At 33.3% G+C, this 20,109-nt stretch overlaps 1 protein-coding gene across 1 annotated transcript; it reads right to left on the bottom strand.

Annotated features, from left to right (window-relative positions):
- Positions 1–97: 97 nt before the first annotated feature.
- Positions 98–19,691, bottom strand: LOC123523627 (peptidase inhibitor 15-A-like). Its single transcript, XM_045301286.2, has 5 exons — positions 19,394–19,691; positions 16,647–16,865; positions 8,938–9,053; positions 3,761–3,891; positions 98–586 (listed from the first exon to the last, which is right to left on the bottom strand). The coding sequence occupies exons 1-5, from the start codon at positions 19,556–19,558 to the stop codon at positions 372–374; spliced, it is 846 nt and encodes a 281-aa protein (XP_045157221.2). The 5' UTR covers positions 19,559–19,691; the 3' UTR covers positions 98–371.
- Between the last annotated feature and the right edge of the window lie 418 nt (positions 19,692–20,109).

Below are 20,109 nucleotides of genomic sequence, written 5' to 3'. Positions count from 1 at the left end.
CAGTGTACGAAGATATCGTTCAGGGGTTCTTCTATTAGTAAATTATACAGGCTTTCCTTAAAAGTATTCATACAATACTTAAGAAGCTATATGCACATGTTTTGATACTGCTTTATTTGAATTATAAAGTTATAGTTTAACAATTACATGATACATACAGGTTTTGACAATGCCTAATACGTTACCTATAGATATTTAAGTCAAGTAATCATAAGAATGTTACTCAATATGTTTGATCTACTCGTTGTGGCGTCCTTTGACATACAAAACCTACATTTACTACTGATTACAAAGACACAATATTTAGAATACATGACAAATTTTCCTAATAATTTAAAAGTTTTTAGAATTATATATTACGCATTATTAGTCTACACATCACCATCCTTCTTAAGAAGATAATTCATAACATCATTCCTTATTTTCGTTTCGTACCGGGACTTAATCTGGTCCCTGTGCACCACTTTTCCATCATACATTATTTTTATAGATACGGAAATTTTACTCTTGTCCACTTGCTGATTCCTTGTGCTGGAGTATTTCGGGGTGATTACTTGCCCTATTAATTCATCTTCAATTCTTCTTCCTGCAACAGATTTCGTCGAAAACATCAAAGTTTCAAATATGTGAATGTATCGAATGTTTAATAGTCGCGTCATTTTTTCATCGAACATAGTGACGTAACACAATTTTTTAAATTGAAAAAGTACAGACACATAATTATATTAATGGCACACTCGAGGTGTCTTTTTTCATTTCAGTCTTCCTCAAACGGTTCCTGTCTCTTTGATTAGTGCAATTTTAGTGTCTCAAAAGCATTTAACATTTACTCAATGTAAAATTAAATAAAATGCTTACACGTTATTATTGTAGCATTTAACAAAATGTTCATACGTTTCTATTGTAGGCTTCAGCAAAATGTTCATTCTTTGTAGTTGTAGCATTTAACAAAATGCTTACACAATGCTACTGTAGCTCATGTTTTGGTGAAAGGAATATTATAAATAGATTTTATACTTTGGACAAATACTATTAACAAATATGAAAACCATTTCATTGTTACTCAATAAATTACCTGAACACTTCAATAAATATGCAACAAAATAATTACATTTATTATATACCTATATAAATTTTGTCAAAAATACAGTTTGCATTTCACTAGGAAATACGAACAGGCTGAAAAACAAGATGGCCCTAGGTCGCTCACCTGAGAAACACACCATAACAGTGTAAACATGTTTGACCTAGTGATTTCATGGAAACAAATATTCTGGCCAATTTTCATTAAGATTAGACCAAAAATGTGGTCTCTTGAGTTTAAACAAGTATTTTCTTAGATATGACCCAGTGACCTAGTTTTGATCCCAGATGATCCATATTCAAACTTGACCTAGATTTTATCAAGGCAATCATTCTGACCAAATTTTATGAAGATCAATTGAAAAATAAAGTCTCTATCGCATACACAAGGTTTTTCTTTTATTTGACCTAGTGACCTACATTTTAACCCCAGATGACCCATATTCAAACTCGACCTAGATTTTATCAAGGCAATTATTCTGACTTAACTTTATGAAGATCAGTTGAAAAATACAGCCTCTATCGCATACACAAGGTTTTTATTTCATTTGACCTAGTGGCCTAGTTTTAAATCCCAAATAGTCCATACTTAAACTTGACCTAGATTTTATCAAGGCAATTATTCTGACTAAATTTCATGAAGATCAATTGAACAATACAGCCTCTATCGCATACACAATATTTTTCTTTGATTTGACCTAGTGACCTAGTTTTTAAACCAAGATAATCCATTTTTAAACTTTTCCTAGATTTTATCAAGATAATCATTCTGACAAAAATTCATGAAGATCAGTTGAAAGATACAGCCTCTATCGCATACAAAAGGTTTCTCTTTGATCTGACCTAGTGACCTAGTTTTTAATCCTAGATAACCCATTTTCAAATTTTGCCTAAATTTTATCAAGGTAATCATTCTGACTAAAATTCATGAAGATCAATTGAAAAATACAGCCTCTATTGCATACGCAAGGGTTTTCTTTGATTTGACCTAGTGACCTAGTTTTTGACCCCAGATAACCCATTTTCCAACTTGGCCTAGATTTCATCAAGATAATTATTCTGACCAAATTTCATGAAGATCAGTTGAAAAATACAGCATCTATCGCATACACAATCTAAATGTTGACAGACGACAGACAGACAGGCGACAGACGCCGGACATCGAGCCATTACAATAACTCACATTGCTCAGGTGAGCTAAAAATCCAGTACTGTACCTTCCGTATTGTATCTGGCCGGACTATATTCATTAATATGCATAAGCTGACACAGTTATATAAATAGCGCACACAAAAACATCACTCATTTCATTTTAACATCAACAAACATTTAAGATTTCGTTCGATTACAAATAAACAAACAAAACGATGGAAAAAGGTCATTACAACAGTCGCTAATCTGGGATTTTTTATTCGGCTCTCGTAGATTTCTCAAGGACGGACCACACACGGCGCATGCGCGCCTCGTGAGATCCGATCTGGCAAAATCCACGAGACCCGAATAAAAAATCCCAGATCGAGCTACTTGTCTTACTACAAACGATTAACGTAGTGTATATTACCCCTGCATTCCAATTTATTGACACATTTCTATTTGTAATATATAAAAATATCAGTGTGAAATAAGAGTATCTGAAGTCTTACTTCTTATTTATGACCTTACTAGACGATTTCTTGAAGTAAGTCATTAAAAATATGTAACGAAACCTGGCTTAAATTCAGTTTATAGTCGATATTGCTTTTTTTCCTATGGAATAATCATTTTTATACTTTAAGTGTTAACGACAACATGCTCAGTGTCTTAAATAAGTGCAGGTTTTAACTATGCACAAAGAATGTACTAAATTATTTTAATACAAAATCTGAGATACAAATCAGAAAAGTCATCAAATTAACAATCACGCTTAATTCAAGAATTTGATTTTTCCACCAATGAAGTAATTAACAGATGCATTTTGTACACATAATGACACGGAAACCACCACCTCTTACTATAGTAAGCAACGGACTGGGACTGGGACGCTATTCGGTAAAATCCAAAGGAACCTTTAAATGCAAGGTACAGATAAAATCCATATAATAATGATAATAAAAATAATATCGATAATAATAATAATAATAATGATAATAATGTAATAATCATTCAAGAATGAGAGGAAGATATAGCATATTTTGAAGTCCTTAAACTTTATCAAAACATATTTTGTTCTTCAGCGGAATATATTCGAATTTCATAGCATGTGCCTGACCGTTATCAGTAGGAACAATGAACGGTTTAGTACTTCGATTAATGACGTCAAAGAATGAAAATGAAGAACATAACAACAATAAAACGCCATACATGATACTCTTCTCCTCTCTATCTCAGCAACAAATAACGACTCAGTCTCTATTTATTGCAGATAAAAAGGTAAGAACTAATAAAGATTATTCTGGGGATTTCTAATGTTTAAAAGCAATTTTCGTTGATATCGTTGATATTGTTTGTCTGCATTTTAGTCATGCTGGTAATATTACTGTAGAGACAATTAAATATTTGTTTCTTCATACCGTAAATTATAAAGGTTTTAACAGGAATTTTCATAAAACTAACTTTACAAGAATAAGCTTTACGAATATTGAAGTATTTTTTGACGACAAATGTTACAGAATATTTAGAACTATATTATCAAAGATACCATTTGGTAAATACTGGTTATGGTGAGACTTGGCTTGAGAGCAACAAAGACCTTTACGGCATATGTCTGATTTACCACATTTTGTACAGCGTTGTCCGTACCAAAACGGGAACTGTCCGTAGTAATTGCCTCTGTAATACAAATATAGTAAAAGTGTTGTATGCAGAATTAAGCAAATTGAATATGACAAGTCAGTTGTTTAGCTAGATTGTGTCATCTAGACGACAAAACATGGGTACACCTCAACGAGCCAATACAACAAAATTAATGTTGAACATAAATTCAAAATCAACTAGAGCTGCTTTTGAGAAAAGCGCATGTCTCCCACAACTGCCTGATCATCTTAATAGTAAGTCGATCTTTATATACTGTTTACTCACTACAAATATACCTTTGAAGAGTAAAAAGGCTGATTTTGGGTAATTCAAGGGCCATAACTCTGAAGTGCCTTGGGCGATTTGGTTAGTTAATGAACTTGGCCGAGGAGTTATGGTCAAAAACATTTGGTTCAGGTTTGGTGAAGATCAGATGAGAATTAACTGTTCGACTTAGAGCACAGACAATAATAAAAAGGCCGATTTTTGGTAATTCAAGAGCCGTAATTCCGAAGTACCTAGGCCGATTTGGCTAGTTATCGAACTTGGTCGAGGACTTAAGAACAAACACATTATGTTCAAGTTCCGTGAAGATCGGATAAGAAATGTTCGACTTAGAGCGCGGAAAAGAGTAAAAAGGCCGGTTTTCGGTAATTCATGGGCCATAATTCTGAAGTGCCGAGGCCGATTTGGCTAGTTATCAAACTTGGCTGAGGACTTATAGTCAAACACATTTTGTTCAAGTTTGGTGGAGATCGGATGAGAAATGTTTGACTTAGAGTGCGGACAAGTGTAAAAAGGCCGATTTTCGATAATTCAAGGCCATAATTCCGAAAAACCTTCGCCGATTTGGCTAGTTATCGAACTTGGCCAAGGACTTAAGGACAAACACATTTTGTTCAAGTTTGGTGAAAATTTGACATAGAGCGCACATAAAGGACACACAAAAGATCCATATACTACTAATGATTAGTAGTGCCTGGGCCGATTTGACTAATTATCGAACTTGGCCGAGGTCTTATGGTCATTTTGTTTAAGTTTGGTGAAGATCGGTTGAGAAATGTTCGACTTAGAGTGCGGACAAGCTTTGTGACAGACAGACAGACACACTGACAGACACACAGACAGGAATAAATCAATATATCTCCCACACCACTGTGTGGAGGGAAACATGATTCAAAGTAACTGTCGAACAAAGCATTAACATACAATCACTATGCAAAAGGTACGCTGTCATCAATTACGGCACTTACAATACTTAATAAAAGATGCTTTTATATATCAAAGAAGAAGTATTCTGGCTAGAGGTCATATGCATTGCCGGTGAATTATGAGCAATTATTGCCCTCTTGTAAATAATTGTCAAGTGTGTGTATCATTTTACATTCAGTCATACAATTTGCATGTTAATTATACCATCTAACCTTTCTGTTTGATACAAAATGTAGCAAACTGTCAAGAATTAGCATCAGGTTCTATCTTATATCTTTCTAAATAGTTGTTTTCAGACATCAGCGATACTGAGATTAAGTTTCTAAATGAATAACAAGTGGTGTCAGATTTGTCTGGAGAACTTTTCTTTCCCCTCCTTTGTAACAAAATTAGTTTCATATTGCTAATATATAATTGAGAGAGAGTACGACGAACGGTCAGTCAGTCTGTAAGAGACATTGTTCCTAACTTCCAAACTCACCTCTCAAATATCCATTTCTATGTATTGATACGTCTAGCCGAGGTCACTCATTGACAGGAACTTTGATTAGCTTTAATGAGGTTTTGTTTACACTCAGAGTATTCAAGCTAACGGAATGATAGTTGAAATAAAAATTTAAAAACTCGTCAAATGTATAGGCTATGCCACGTAGTCCCCATTTGTTTATACATAAAGGTGAATTTTCAACATAAAATATTCTTTTTGATTAGAAATAATGTAAACTTAAATATGAAATTCCGAGAATTCTGTCTGATTAAAATTGTTGCTTGCCATACTATATTAACTATGTACAAATGTTTCTGTTAGGTTTCGCGCCGTTTTTCAACATTATTTCAATTACGAAACAGCAAGCTGTTAAACTAACCAGTGTACCGGTAGTAACCTTTATCTACAAAACACTGCCAACTTCTTCACGTGAATCAGAGGACTCCAGACACAGTGTCTATCATCAAAGGAGGCAGTAAACAGTTTTCAGCTGTTAGTGTCGAATTGGCCAGGTCAAATTTACAAATAAGAGGCAATTTACGGAATGAAGTGCATATTTGAACTTCTAAATAATAATAATTGCTAGAATTGAAGTTTCCGCGGCTAGAATTGAGTTTCACTTATTTAAAGAAAATCAGTTGAGTAGCTTTGATCTTGATAGTATGACATAATGACTTGCAGGAGCGTATACTTGCTTCCTCTGAGCTAGCTTAAAATGGGGTTGTCATTTTAGCAGGGGCCTCAGGAAAAGTGGAATAGTGAAAAAAACGATACGGATGGCCCATATATTTCAGCTTATTTTCAGATTTTACAGTGTTACTGCAGTATGGAACAGTGTAGCAATTAGGCTATCATTTTCAGGGAATTTTCTGCAGCGATTGAAAAATTGGCAAATTTAGCTTTTTTCGTCATCAGTTTCCGCGACCGGGAGAGCACAAAATTCAGGTCTTGTAAGCAGAAAGCTAGATATTAGAGATGTCTTGCAGATGGTTTGTGACGATAGACATACAGTGATGTTAATGTTGCAATATTTTTATTTCAGGTGTGTGGTTACAGACTTTTGTGTGAGGTTTTGAAAGTTAGGTAGGCGACTCTAGGCCGAGAAGCTCAGAAAACTGTTTACTGCCTCCAAATTGCCACGGACAATATACGCCTTGTCGAACTCACAACTATAAGTTGGTGGGCTACGTATAACTGAGTGCACTTTGAAAATTATTGTTTCAAATACATTAAATGACGCTGAATAAGACATAAGGGAACTCTCGTCCAAACAGACCATGTTGCAAAAACTACTTTTAGACACTGCTTTATGACTAAGAAATTATTCTGACCACAGACATCTTATTTCTATTGATTTTTATAGACATACACTGGTTTCAGTTTTTTAAAACCCGCCAATCTAGAAATAGTTTGGTTACACATCCATAACACATGTATATCTTAAAGACGTTTTAGATGCGAACATATTTGCTGTTTGATTTTATCTTGAGTTTAACAAAATACGATTGTGAAGATCGTTACTAAAATTCACTGCAGAAAACGAAAACAATAGTCATATGCTTATATACAAAATAAACCTCTTTATTTATTTCTCGACTGTGACACTTTTATGGTGTCTTATGACAGGATATACAATACTAAAGCGCTTTCATTGTTTTCTAAATGTAAATTTAAGGACGCTCGCTACAGTTTCGTAATTTTTTTCTCAATAATAGATTTTGATGAAATGTTTTGTATGAAAAGATCATGTTATGATGTATTGAAAAAATGGAATAAAAATACTAGGTCACCAGCTTTGTTTCAATTTAATTTGCCCCTAGATATGGTGCTATTTTAAACATTTTTCAAAATTTCTGTAATCCTAAAATATATTTCAGTAAGTACAATAATCTGCATAAATTTGATTATCTAAGCATATTTATAACGGAAAACAATATATCTATTTGAAACATACTCAGAGAAATCAAAAGAACATGATTCTGTAAAGAAAGGAATACTTGTTCAGCAGACCCAAGGGCTATTTTTGCATATTTTTTGTCAGTTTTAAGTTGGTACTTCTGATTTTTTATCGAGTTTCACATAATAGAACTTAATCAAACTCTGCACATACCTTTGGTTATGTCTACCTAATCTAAAACAAAAAGATAGGTCACCATATTAGATTTCGCTTAAATCAAATTACAACGAGGTGGGGTGTGGCGGGCATTTACACAACGCAGGTTGGTACGATATACTCTTTCAGTGTTTGAGCAAATGACATAGAAATATATATATATAATTATAAAACGGAAGATTTCTTAATAAGCAGATTTTACGGTGTTTCCGAACCATTTTGATGGCATAGAACGATGAAAGTTTCTGCTTTTTTTTAACAAAACCTATAATTTACGAATGTACGGTACGGAATTAGAAACAGCTGTGACTCAGTGCAGAGTTTGAGCGTTGGTATAAATAACAGACTCCAGTATATGTCGGATTGAAGCAATTTGAACTAAAAGTACTTTAAATGTATATATTTTGTAATCATGGTGATACTTACTCTATATTTTAGTCAGTATATTATATATTTTGTACATTAAATGCATGCGAACATACAATATTTGCGAATTTTTTAACGTATGCGACATTAGATAATCACTTCCGGGCATGCGCAGAAGACCGCACCAACCCTGCAGTGAGCTACATCGAAACCAATTTGGCACGGTGTTGGGGTAAATATCGACCCGTCCGGAAAAACTGTAGCGAGTGCCTTTAACTCATTAAAGCTGTGTGGAGGCTGTATGAGATCATAGAGTACACTCAGTTATACTGTATAATAGAGGTGCTTTGAGACATGATCTATATCACTACCTCTCATCTTTCATTTTGCTTCGGTATTCAAAGGATCTTTTATAGCTATGATTATAATTCTAGAAACACGTAACGTCTTTGTGTAGGTCCGTGTTAAATGCTACATAAAATACTTTGTTGGGACAACACTAAGAGTTAAAATGTTATATTAATGATTTAACTTCTTTTGAAGAAGAGGCCGTCCTTTTAAACCGGTATGTTTCAGTCACTTATTGGAAATAACAATTTGAAATAACAGCATAAGTTGTTATTGCTGTCCTGTGATGTTTCTATTTTTTAGTGTAGCTTTCAACAAATTCATAGAAAACAAGCTACTTGACTTTAACGTACTGATTGTAATCAAATTGTGAGCAGAGTCATTATCTGCTGTGAGTAGTTTGACCTTGTCACGTCCAGAAAACAGCCTAAGAGGGCATACATGCTAATTCACAGTGCGAAATACTCTGGATATCAAAGCAATAACCTTTTAATAGGAATACAAATAGAGGAGTAACAGTAAAAAATTCCAATAGGAACAGGTATATGATACTCACGGTGGATTGTAGAAGCATACGAGATAATGTGCATTCCTCACTGGAGAGCCCGTTGTCCGGAGCTGATTACAAATGCTGTAAGCGCATCCGACCTTTGTCGTCTTTGCCCACACCATCTGAAAAACATAAACGTTTCTGGAATATTCAGTTAATACTACATATAAAATACGTTATACATTTCTCTATTATCTTGATGATTAATGTTCTTGTAAACACATTACAAAATGCAATAGTCTGTATTATATATGTTAAAACCGTCAATCGAATGATATTCCTTCTGTAAATGCGTAATACTTTCCCTACTCTTACAGTATAATTTTGTACAATAATTATTCATAATCAGGGTCTGTCTTTTTAAGTTCTGAACATTCAGCATAATGAAAGATAAAACAAACACTTGCACTTGTTTTGCAATGTGATGATATGCTTTTTTACTACTTTATTAAATTGAATATTTTAAAAAAAATTGTTAAAACTCTAAAATAATATTGTTACTTATATTTACTGCCGGTCAGTCTCTAATAGACACAATTGAATATCAATTATTGCGTTCATTTTTCTTTGGTCAATATGTCCGCCACTCCTCATCAAAGATGCACACATGTGAAGTTAGTACAGTTTATGAAATTATCGGGCACATTAATACGAAAAGTTCATGGCAAATTGACTTATTCCATAACTAAACTTTAAATGAATAAAACGTGCTCATAAAAGAAACTATTTTCCAACTGTGAATAATTTTATTTCGAGTATCATAGAAACCCCATAGCTAATGGAGTTGTCTATTTTATTTGGTTGAGGGGGAAAAAAGCGATTTCTTAAATGAATACCTCATCTAAGTTATAACATCAAACAAACCATTTTGGGGGAGAAAAACACTTAAGTGTGCGGAAATGTAGTAGCATGTTTGCGGTAATGTCCACCTCAATGTTGTTGAGAACAATCTAACAGGCATCGATAAAACGTGACGAATACAGATAATGTTACAACTACAAATCAAACATTAGTAATGGAAAACAACTTAACAGCGTTTAAGAATAGGAAATAAAAACATGCTAGGATTGACAACGGTAGTATTATTAAGAATCTAGGCTACTGGCGTTTATTAATGGATATACAAAGGTTGACAATGTTAACAGTTGTATGTTGGTGACAATACATCAATCACAAATGAGGAAAATAATCAGGTCGATACATCTAAATCACTGACATTTATGCAATGGAAATTTGATCAATAGTATGCAAACTAGAAAACGCGCAATAAACCTTTCATGCATTTTACTTTTCCCCCCTATAAATTAGAGAAAAAACTGCATACGACTACAACTTTAATCTTTTTTTATTCAGAAGTGAAACTTATTCAAAGCGATGAATAAAATTCTATGTAATTTATTCATAAACATTTCCGGTTTAATTAAGTTAGTTGCTTTGTTCTATCTATATTTTGTCACAACGAGGCATTGTTTATAGTCTCGTGCTCCGTTTTATTACAAAAATAATTTGACTTATTTCTTTTGCCATCGTTTTCCCCACAGTGCCGCTTCACCATGCACGTGTCAGAAATGTTTATTAAATATATTTCTAATTACGACGCTTTTAAAAATTTTATTATTGTTATCGTTATTATTTTCCATTTTGCTACCTATGTTACGATGCTGTAGGTAAATTACAATGTATTGTAGCTCCCCTTGAGATCATCATAATCAGCATCGGAAATTCTCACAATCACTGTGCTGGAAAAATAGTTATGCTTGTGCAGATACAAATACTGTTTTTCTAACATTTCCAAGAGATTAAATACAGCAAATAGTGCAAACAAAGCATGAGGTCACTCAAATTACCTATGACCTTTAAACTTATGCGCTGATCAATCTAATCAAAAGCAGTTTCCTTTAAGCATTTGAAACCAATGTAAATGTTGAAAGAGCCCCTTCGGTATTCCGTGTATGTCGAATATAAAATATTTCTGACGTCATGATTCTATAATTAACGTCAGCGACCAAGCAACCAGACGATAATTTAACAAGCTGTATAGATTACTCCTTTACTATGATCTTTATTAGTTTAAGGATCAACCTGACTTATCGCGAATACTGAATACTAGCATTGTAAAAATAAATATAAAATGGTCCCCAGAGGCAGATGGTGCTAATGGAATTTTAGAAGGGCAATCAATATTTCGCATTTTAGAAGAAATGTAGAATTCTTTCAATCCAACACTATATTTTCGCAAATAAAGACCATGTTACAAATAGACACTAGTTTCAGTAAATCATTAAACGTCTATCTTGTTGAGGTTTTTGCCTAATTATGAAGATTTAATGAGCATAGAACGGCTTCAACAGATGAGGTGAATAATGGTCTTGCTGAAATTGTATACATAAGTGTTGTAACTGTGAATTTATTTCAGGCGTTGCCTGCGCGTAATTGCTTGCTAGTCGAACTATCCGTGTTCTTCTCATTACACTGGCACGCTATCGTTAATGAAATAACATTTTGGCTAGTTAATATCATCAAATCAATTACCTGATAATAGAAAAGAATGCAAATTAAGAAGCTTTAATGTATTGTTTAGTTAAAATTATATTGTTGTTTGGCTTCGTCTCCACGGCGTAATGATCCTCCCTATAAGAGCTATTACTTAAGCATTTGTGGATTATGGCGGTCTTTTACGACAATGGCCGTGTTAACATATTTTCGTTTTACACATTTATAAAGTTTAGAAATCGTTATAGAGTGTTCAATATCAGAAAAGATATGACAGCATCTGACCACAAGGTTGAATGACTTACTATATCAGAAAACAGCATGAGCAAGTATGCAAGTTTAATAGACTGTTTATATAGTGTTCCTTCTTGTTTATCTTTTATTCTACATTAAGAGTCCTCTCTATTGGTCAAAACACAGTCACGTGATAAAGAATCGTATCGACTCCCCTCCAACAGTGACGTCATAGCAATGTGACATGACAAATGCTGCAAACATTTGGGTAAGTACGCTTTTCGAAAGTAACGTTTGAGTTGTTGAATTTAATAATAAAGTTTCCTTTTCGGTTCGGTCAATATGAGGATATGTCGATCTGGAAAAAAGTGCTACGCCATCGACCGATAAATCATGATATTGTCCTCACTAAAGGCTATAATGGACTTGTTGAACTTGCAAATATATTGGGAAACAAACTGTTTGACCCTGCCAGCCAATAATCGAATCCTTGTCATCTACAGGGACGAGTCTAAATCTCCCTTTTCGTGATAAAAGAATGTCTATAAATAGCTTGCAATTGTGCCAGTACAGCATTAGAAGATTCGATGTGAATCATTGTATCGCATTTAATTTGTCAGACGTACGAGTATTCTATTAGACAATTGCTAAATTAAAGCCAAGAAACGTCATATAACAAGAACAAATATTTCCTCAGGAAGCGAGCTATTAGCGAAGCTTTTAGTCGTTCTATTTTGTTTACTTTTTATGCAGTTCATGCTTTTCGTCAGAGTCACACATTATGTTTAAATGAACTGTATGTAAGTTAGTAATATTTTAAGCTTTTATTGTATTCAAGACTGAAGTTAGATAACTACGAATAATGACAAAAGTTAAAGACTGATTCTATTTATTAATTAGAATTGTAAAAGTGGTAACAAAAGAATGAAACATATTACATTTCTTAATGTTTACTGCAGACTTCTACAAAACAACAATATTAAATTTAATTCTGTTATACATGTAAAAGAGGAATCAATTTGCATTGTAAAACAACATAAAACTTGGAAAACCACAACTTCTCTTAAAGATATATTTTTTAAGCTCAAGTATTGACAGAAAAAATCTCAAAGTGTAAGATATGCAAGAAAATAATGTTTGAAACTAAGAGGAATCTTGTTACATGCAAACGAAAATCAAAAGTCAATCTGATGACGTAGAAAAAGCTAAGGAGTTGAATTACCTATTTTTTACAGGAGGCGATAGTTTGGAAATGCCTATTCTATTATAAAAACATATTGACAATTCTATGAGTGATACATTTGTTATTGAGGATAAAGTCAACCTGAAAGCTGAAATTAATCTAAAATCATGAGGACCAGATGATATGCACCCTAAATTTCTTAAAGAAACTGTAAATGGTATTGCATTTACTATTACTATTCTGTTTAACATTTCTATTTCTACAGGAACTATTCCAAATGAGCGGAAGTCAGGTTATATTGCAAGTTTTTTTTTTAAATTGGTGATAGAACTAAAGCATGTAATATTAGTTTAACTATCATTTTATGCAGACTCTTCGAAAATATAATAAAGACATCTGTAATGCCTCAATGTAATGACAATATTTTTAACTGACTCTCAGAATTGTTTTAGAAACGAAAGAGGGCACATACTGTAATTGTTCAAAGGTTTTGATAATTGATCGAAATGTTATTTCCATAGATATACAAAAAGATATTTAATATGTTCCATATGGAAGGTTTAATTTGAAATTGAAATAGTTGGATATATCTGGTAATATATTGAAATGAAATAAAAACTATTTTATAAAAGATAGAGCATCAGAATGGACGGAAGCATCAAGTGATGTCCTTGTCACTTTGTTATTTATCTTATTTACCAATTGCCAGATAATGTACAATCTTACTGCAAATCATTTGCTGAGGATGCTAAGCTTTGCACAAATTTACACAAGTTTAAACAATTTTCAGGATTTTGAGACAATTCATGATAATCTGAATGGACATTCAAATAGCAAATGGCATATGTTTTTCAACAGTGACAACTGTAAAGTTGTGTACATTACAAAAGATAACCCTTTCTTTGATTCCGAAATGTCAGTCAAATAATACCATTTTAGACACCTAGCAATTGTTGATCATGAAGACAACTTGGGAATCTATCATGAAAACGATTTGAAATTTAATATTTAACAAACACATAAGCCTTAATGTAAATTGTGCAAATACGTTAGTAGGTCTCGTTACACGATTTTGTTCTTACTAGATAAAGAAACATTTCTGATTCTGTACAAGACACTAATTACACCCTTTCTTGATTATGGAAACATTTTGCGACACTCTACACTTTAGCAGGATATTAAAATAATTGAAAATATTCAACTAGGCTTACTAAGACCGATTAAAAGGATTGAAATTGTACAAATTACTATACAGAATAAATTGTATGGATTTAAGTTTTTAAGACAATTGAAAATATTTATGATAATCTAATGGATGTCTTGTTTGAATTTGCTGAATGTCAAACTACACTACAGGTCATAATAAAAAGTAAAAAAAAATCGGGTGCTTGAAAATTCTCCTTAAACTCGTCTGTGTTTGAACAATCGGCAAGTCGAACGATTTGCCAGAAAATAGTGTCAATGCGAAAAATGTACTACAATTCGAAATGCGGTTTGATAGATATCATAATGACACGGTACTAGTTTTGATTCTACTTGTATATATCAATCACCCATCGTTATTTGACAATACAGTTAAACTTTTCTCAGAAGTGTAACATTAATGACGTATGCTGCAGTTCTGGGTAAAAAAATTCCCAATAATAGAATTTGTTCAAACTTTGTATATGAACACAGTGTCATGTTAGACAGAATTATGAAAAGAATCGAAGGTCACCATGCTTGTTCAGGTGTTATCTGCCCTTGAATATACAAATTTGTAGCAGAATCCAGTTTTAAGGGCACGATGACCTCCAAAAGTTTTTGCATTTTTCTGTTTCTAACTTGAAACTGTGTTCATATACTAAGTTTGAACATATTCTATTATTGGGAAACGATTGCCCCATCTCTCATACAAGAAACTGCAGCAAGGTAGAAATCATAGTTTGACATAGAAGTCTAGCTATTCGGAGCTCAAGAAGATTCTACAAAACAAATACAGATACAAATACAGACAATTTAATAAAACCAGATTGAAAACGTAGAAGGGATCAAGCCAGACGCATCGCCTTTGACTCTTAATAATTTAGAATATGATGTAATATGAAGTATTTTTTGTCTTATTATTAAAACAAATGCCTGTGTCTTGTTTATTTTTGTTTTGTTAAGAAAGAAAGAACCCAATGTTACTGAACATTGTTTTTAGCTTGTGTCAAAGTTTTAAAACAAAGATGATTGTTAATTATTCTGAGTGTTGAACACATAATACTCGATCAGTCTGTATTCAGTTCCTCTTATTGAATGACAACATTATGAATATTTTTGCTAAGTGTTTTCCAGTTCAAAATATTTAAAAATTATATCTGACACATGTATCAGTGGAAATGAGGTCGGATTCCTAGCGCCACATACCTCTTATATAAATCAAAGCCCTGAAAGGACTGATAGCCAGAGCTTATTGAGTGTTATTTCAACCGATACACCTGAAGAATCAACATTTCATTGTGCATAGACCGGTAATGATTTGAACAATGTTGGTAGAGGTCCACTAGACAATGCTACATGCCAAATATCTAGGCTCTGTGCATTGTGGTTCAAGACAAGAAGGTTTTTAAAGGTTTTCCCTATACAACTCTATATTATAAGATTCTTTCACTGGTTGTAGGTGCAGATGTGAATATCCGGCCTCGAGGGTAACTGTTTAGGCGGTAACGAGGCTCCCTGCCAGATTTCCAGAAATAATAATAAAATAAAATCAATCGAACGGCTTTCTTTTTTAGAACTATTTCTTATAGTAGTGTATTTAAACAAAGCGCGGGAAACCAACGTCCGTAAACAGGAAAGACGTCTTGACGTTTCAAAACAAATAACAATGTTTAGTTCCGGTTTTGTTTTATCAGCTGCAGTGTAACGTTATGAATTTTTGATAAAATAACGTGATTTGAATCGAGAAATATTCTATCAGGAACCAATAGGAACTGTCAAAGTATTGAATTTTTATTCCGTTTTTTTTTTAAATAAAATATAAATTACTACATAAATCTTCTACATATATGTAGTTCGTAATACGTCATTTACAGCACGAGAGTCATCTAACACCCCGGGGTGTAAGATTAATTTTTCCAGCACCGGTAAAAATACCAGAAATCCCCGTCTGGTATGCAAGAAAAAACTAGGTTTTCCCCAGAGTGAGGCCAATTTCAAATCTAATCCTAACCCTAAATCCTAACCTTAAACCCTAACCCTAAAGCTAGAGCGGAGTGATTCCGAGTATTTCGAATGTGAATATTAAGTTCATAAATATTCTAGAATCCGTAGCTGATTGTATTTGTTGTTTAAAACAGTAGCCCTCAGTTCCTCCCACACTCACACAATACCAAGATTATAAAAAATGAATATGGGACTATTTTTTACACGTCCAGAATATTTGTGTGATGCGGTCACATAGAAACAAAGGAAAACTCAAACGACGCGAGGTTGAAACTTGGTAGTTGATTTAAAGCTATAGCGAGTTGCTAAAGCACTGGCTAAAAACGGACGTTAAACTACATAATTTATTCTTTAACAAAGTCGTTAATATTTCTGTGAACTCTAATTTGTACAAATTATAGCTGAATATATAACCAGCTATCGATTTAAATAGGTCCTCTCTAACCATTCTCATCAGTTCTCACGTAAAGAATTACATTGCTTTTGCAACGTTATCTAGATACACCTCAAATATTATAATAATTGAGTGGAACTACAGTGTCCGTTTTTTAAATAATATATAGATGCATTACAATACCTATGCACAGTAGTATGTTGTTGTACATGTATTACAAACCTGAGTGTAGTGGCACGCTGCTCCGCATTGTGTTGACCATCTCCAGATAAACTTCTCGTTATACCAACCCTTTATAGCTTTAATGATTACATCAGACGGTTTTAGGGTCCCAGTACTCCATCGATACGCTAAATTCTCTCCAAGACCACGTCTCTGATGACCCCAGTAGCAATTTTCTGACCATTCAGCAGCTTTCCTTGCCAGAGTATTATCCCATATCTATTCTTGAATATAAACATACCATATGACATGATTTAATTTGTTCGGTAATAAAGTTTTAAAAATGTATTTGTTGACCTTTTGAGGCGGTATTTTACAATTAAATTTATGACATTTTGATCGCTAATTGTTAATAAGTTTGTATCTGTTCATTTTGTTTAGAAAGTATATTAACTTATAACACTTTTGGCGAGCCCTCGAAATCTCTGAACAGATAAGATAAAACTGATCATAGCACTTATGACAGAAAAAAAATCGGTGCCTTATGTGAATAAAATCACTTACTTATCATCAATGTTTGAACACGGCTTGTAGCTAGGGGTGACCAAAGTTTAACTATATTTCATACACTGTTCCCTGCTATAGAGAACCATTCCACAGATACTTGAAAAACAAATGTGTTTCAATTTGATTACTTTTTTTATTATTAAATCTATATTTATAGTCCTTTCCATTGGTCTAGATGTAGTCTCATGACCAATGATAAAAAGTCGTATTGACACATATTGACCGCCAGCTGTGACGTCATCACGGTTTGACGTCAAAACACTGCGACGTCGTACACAATTTACCGCGAAAAATGACCAAAGGTTGCAGATATTTGTATTTAATGTTTATACTTATTAGTAGGCTGGATTTAATAATAAAACAATTGTTGCCTTTTAAGTTCGGTCGATATGTGGATTTATCGACCTGATAAAAGCGATATCAACCTCGGGCTGCGCAAATAATGGCATAAAATTAATTTGACGACATATATAAAAAAAATATCGATACGGTTCCCTCAAGGAGTAAGCCTTATTCAAAATAGATGATGAGTACTGCATTAATTTCATTATTGACCAATATCTTTGTGTAGTCCACTGGCGCCAGATCAGAAAGAAAATGCCTCTGTACATGTTATACCCTACCCCTAGGTATTCTATAAGAACCATGGTCATGAACGGGAAAATATACTAACCCATTTCAATCGCGTATTTCATACCTAAAACACGCAGGTCAGTAAATGTGTACTACAAATATTAAACAAGCGATAATTTATCTTCCATCGTGCACCAGTCACATTGTCTCAATATTCCATATTGCAGAGATGCTCCATATATTTTATGCTTTAGTCAACGTTACAGAAAAAACTTGCGTGAACTCCCCTAATGAACATCCGGTCTAGAGGTCACGACAGTGTGCACATGTTAAGCGAAATGTAAACAAACAAAAACAGAATGCAATATATTCACAGTTTTACGATAAGACTCGAAATGATGAATGAAATTCATCTTGTATATGGTTTTGAATTTGAAATCATACATTGGTATACATCTATTCTGTTTATTTAATTCATTTTGCACATTTATGCTGCATATAAACATTTTAGCGTACACGTGTAGTAAAATGACGACTGACATACATTTTCACATCAGCCAATCAGAGTGTGTCTGTAATCTAGACCGGAACTTCACAAGGGAAGTTCAAGCAAGTTTTTTGTGTACCTGTGAAAAAACTGTAAACTACACGTTGTTTTTCTAAGATAAGAAGTATTGAAGAAATGTGACCGGTACTCAACGGAAGATAAATTACCACTTGTTTAATATCAATAGTACACATTTACTGAACTGCGTGTTTTAGATATGAAATACGCGATTGAAATGGGGTAGTATATTTTCCCGTTCACGACCATGGTTCTTATAGAATACCTAAGGGTAGGGTATAACATGTACAAAGGCATTTTCTTTCTGATCTGGCGCCAGTGGTGTAGTCATAGGAATTGTGAACCTGTTTCGAAATTAAAAAGAAAACCTTCAAATATGTATGTTTATATAATTAAAAGGTACAGACTTTTGAAGATGTTAGTGATTTATATCGAAATTATTAGTGGGTTGGCTATTAATCTGCATTTATAATTAGTTTAGTTACATCATAGTTCAGTGTTTTTGAAACAATGATGCATGAAATAGTAAAGTACTTTTTCTACAAAAAAGCACAGTGGAGCCTGGCAACAAGTTATTTCAGCATCAGCATACAGCCTCCATTGATCGGCTAAAGGGGTCACGTAGCTGAGACATATTTAGACAATCTTGCTTTTAAGAACAACATCTTAAACGCTTGTATGGAATAAATAAAATAATAGTTTTCATTCGCGGTAAACAAAGTGTGCAAAGTATGCAATATTGTGTTTGTAAGGACCATAACTATATCAAGGCCGAAACTAAATGAAGTATTTCCTGTAAATAAATACCATGGCTCAAAATACACATGCTCACAAATTCAGCTTAATGCCTGTTTTTATGTGTACCAGAGTGCGAATAACTTGAAAGCTCTACACAATCATTAAATTGTTAGTCTCCGCAAAATACTTCCAAATGCATCCAACCAAGACTGATACAAAATGTGGTCTGTAGAACCTCACTACGCAGTTACATTTTCAGCTCGATAGTCGCTCGGGCCTATAAAAATTTATTACAATTTCTACCGACAAACTGACTGAATAGTCCACAGTTTGTTTTAAACATATTCGGTACTGAAGATCTTACCAACATTTGCATGTTAGCAGCTTTCTCCTGATTCCTGTATTTATTATGTATCCGTGTTATCCCGGCGGCATACCTGTCTATAGCTACCAGTCTTGCTTCCGCCAACACAACCACGCACACAGACATTGCTGTCAGACATGCGACCATTGTCATAACGGAGGTCATCTCTAGAATAAAAATATCACTGTTAAAAACACTGTGCTCCTTTTTATGTTTTTTTTTCACATTATTTCAATAACTTTGTCTTTAACATTTGGTAATAAACTTGAACAAAATTCTTACGGATAAAGAAAATAAAGTTTTCTGTATAAATGGAAACTTTAAGAAGGATTTTGATTACCTGAATTAAATAAATTCTTTTATATAAAATATATAGGTCAGTTTTGCTAAATAGGTCACAATTACGTATCATTTCTAATTTGTGGTAAAAACAAAGTGATGTATTAACAAGGATATACAATATCATTACATATGTATTTTCAACCGAAACATTTTAAGCTCAGCCATTACATTTAGTTCAGGAAATATAGGACCTAGTGCATCAGCCATTGTGTTAGATAATGTTTACGGTGGGCAAAACATGTTTCACCTAATGTCTCCATTTCCTAGATCTTTTTCAAGAAACTCTTGTTCAAACAACATAATTTCAATTTTTAAAATAGGATTCATTACTTCATTCCTAACAATTAATTATGTGCGAGAAAGTCCTGTTAAAA

Source organism: Mercenaria mercenaria, chromosome 3, assembly GCF_021730395.1.
Source record: "Mercenaria mercenaria strain notata chromosome 3, MADL_Memer_1, whole genome shotgun sequence".
Taxonomy (NCBI): Eukaryota; Metazoa; Mollusca; class Bivalvia; order Venerida; family Veneridae; genus Mercenaria; species Mercenaria mercenaria.
This window is presented reverse-complemented; position numbering and strand designations above follow the sequence as displayed.

Excerpts from the sequence above, each read along its gene's own strand:
- LOC123523627 (XM_045301286.2), bottom strand. The coding sequence starts at position 19,558 with ATGACCTCCGTTATGACAATGGTCGCATGTCTGACAGCAATGTCTGTG. Across the intron at positions 16,866-19,393 it reads CTGCTAACATGCAAATGTTG|ATATGGGATAATACTCTGGC; the intron begins GTAAGATCTTCA and ends ATTCAAGAATAG. Across the intron at positions 3,892-8,937 it reads GTATGCTTCTACAATCCACC|AGGCAATTACTACGGACAGT; the intron begins GTGAGTATCATA and ends TTTGTATTACAG.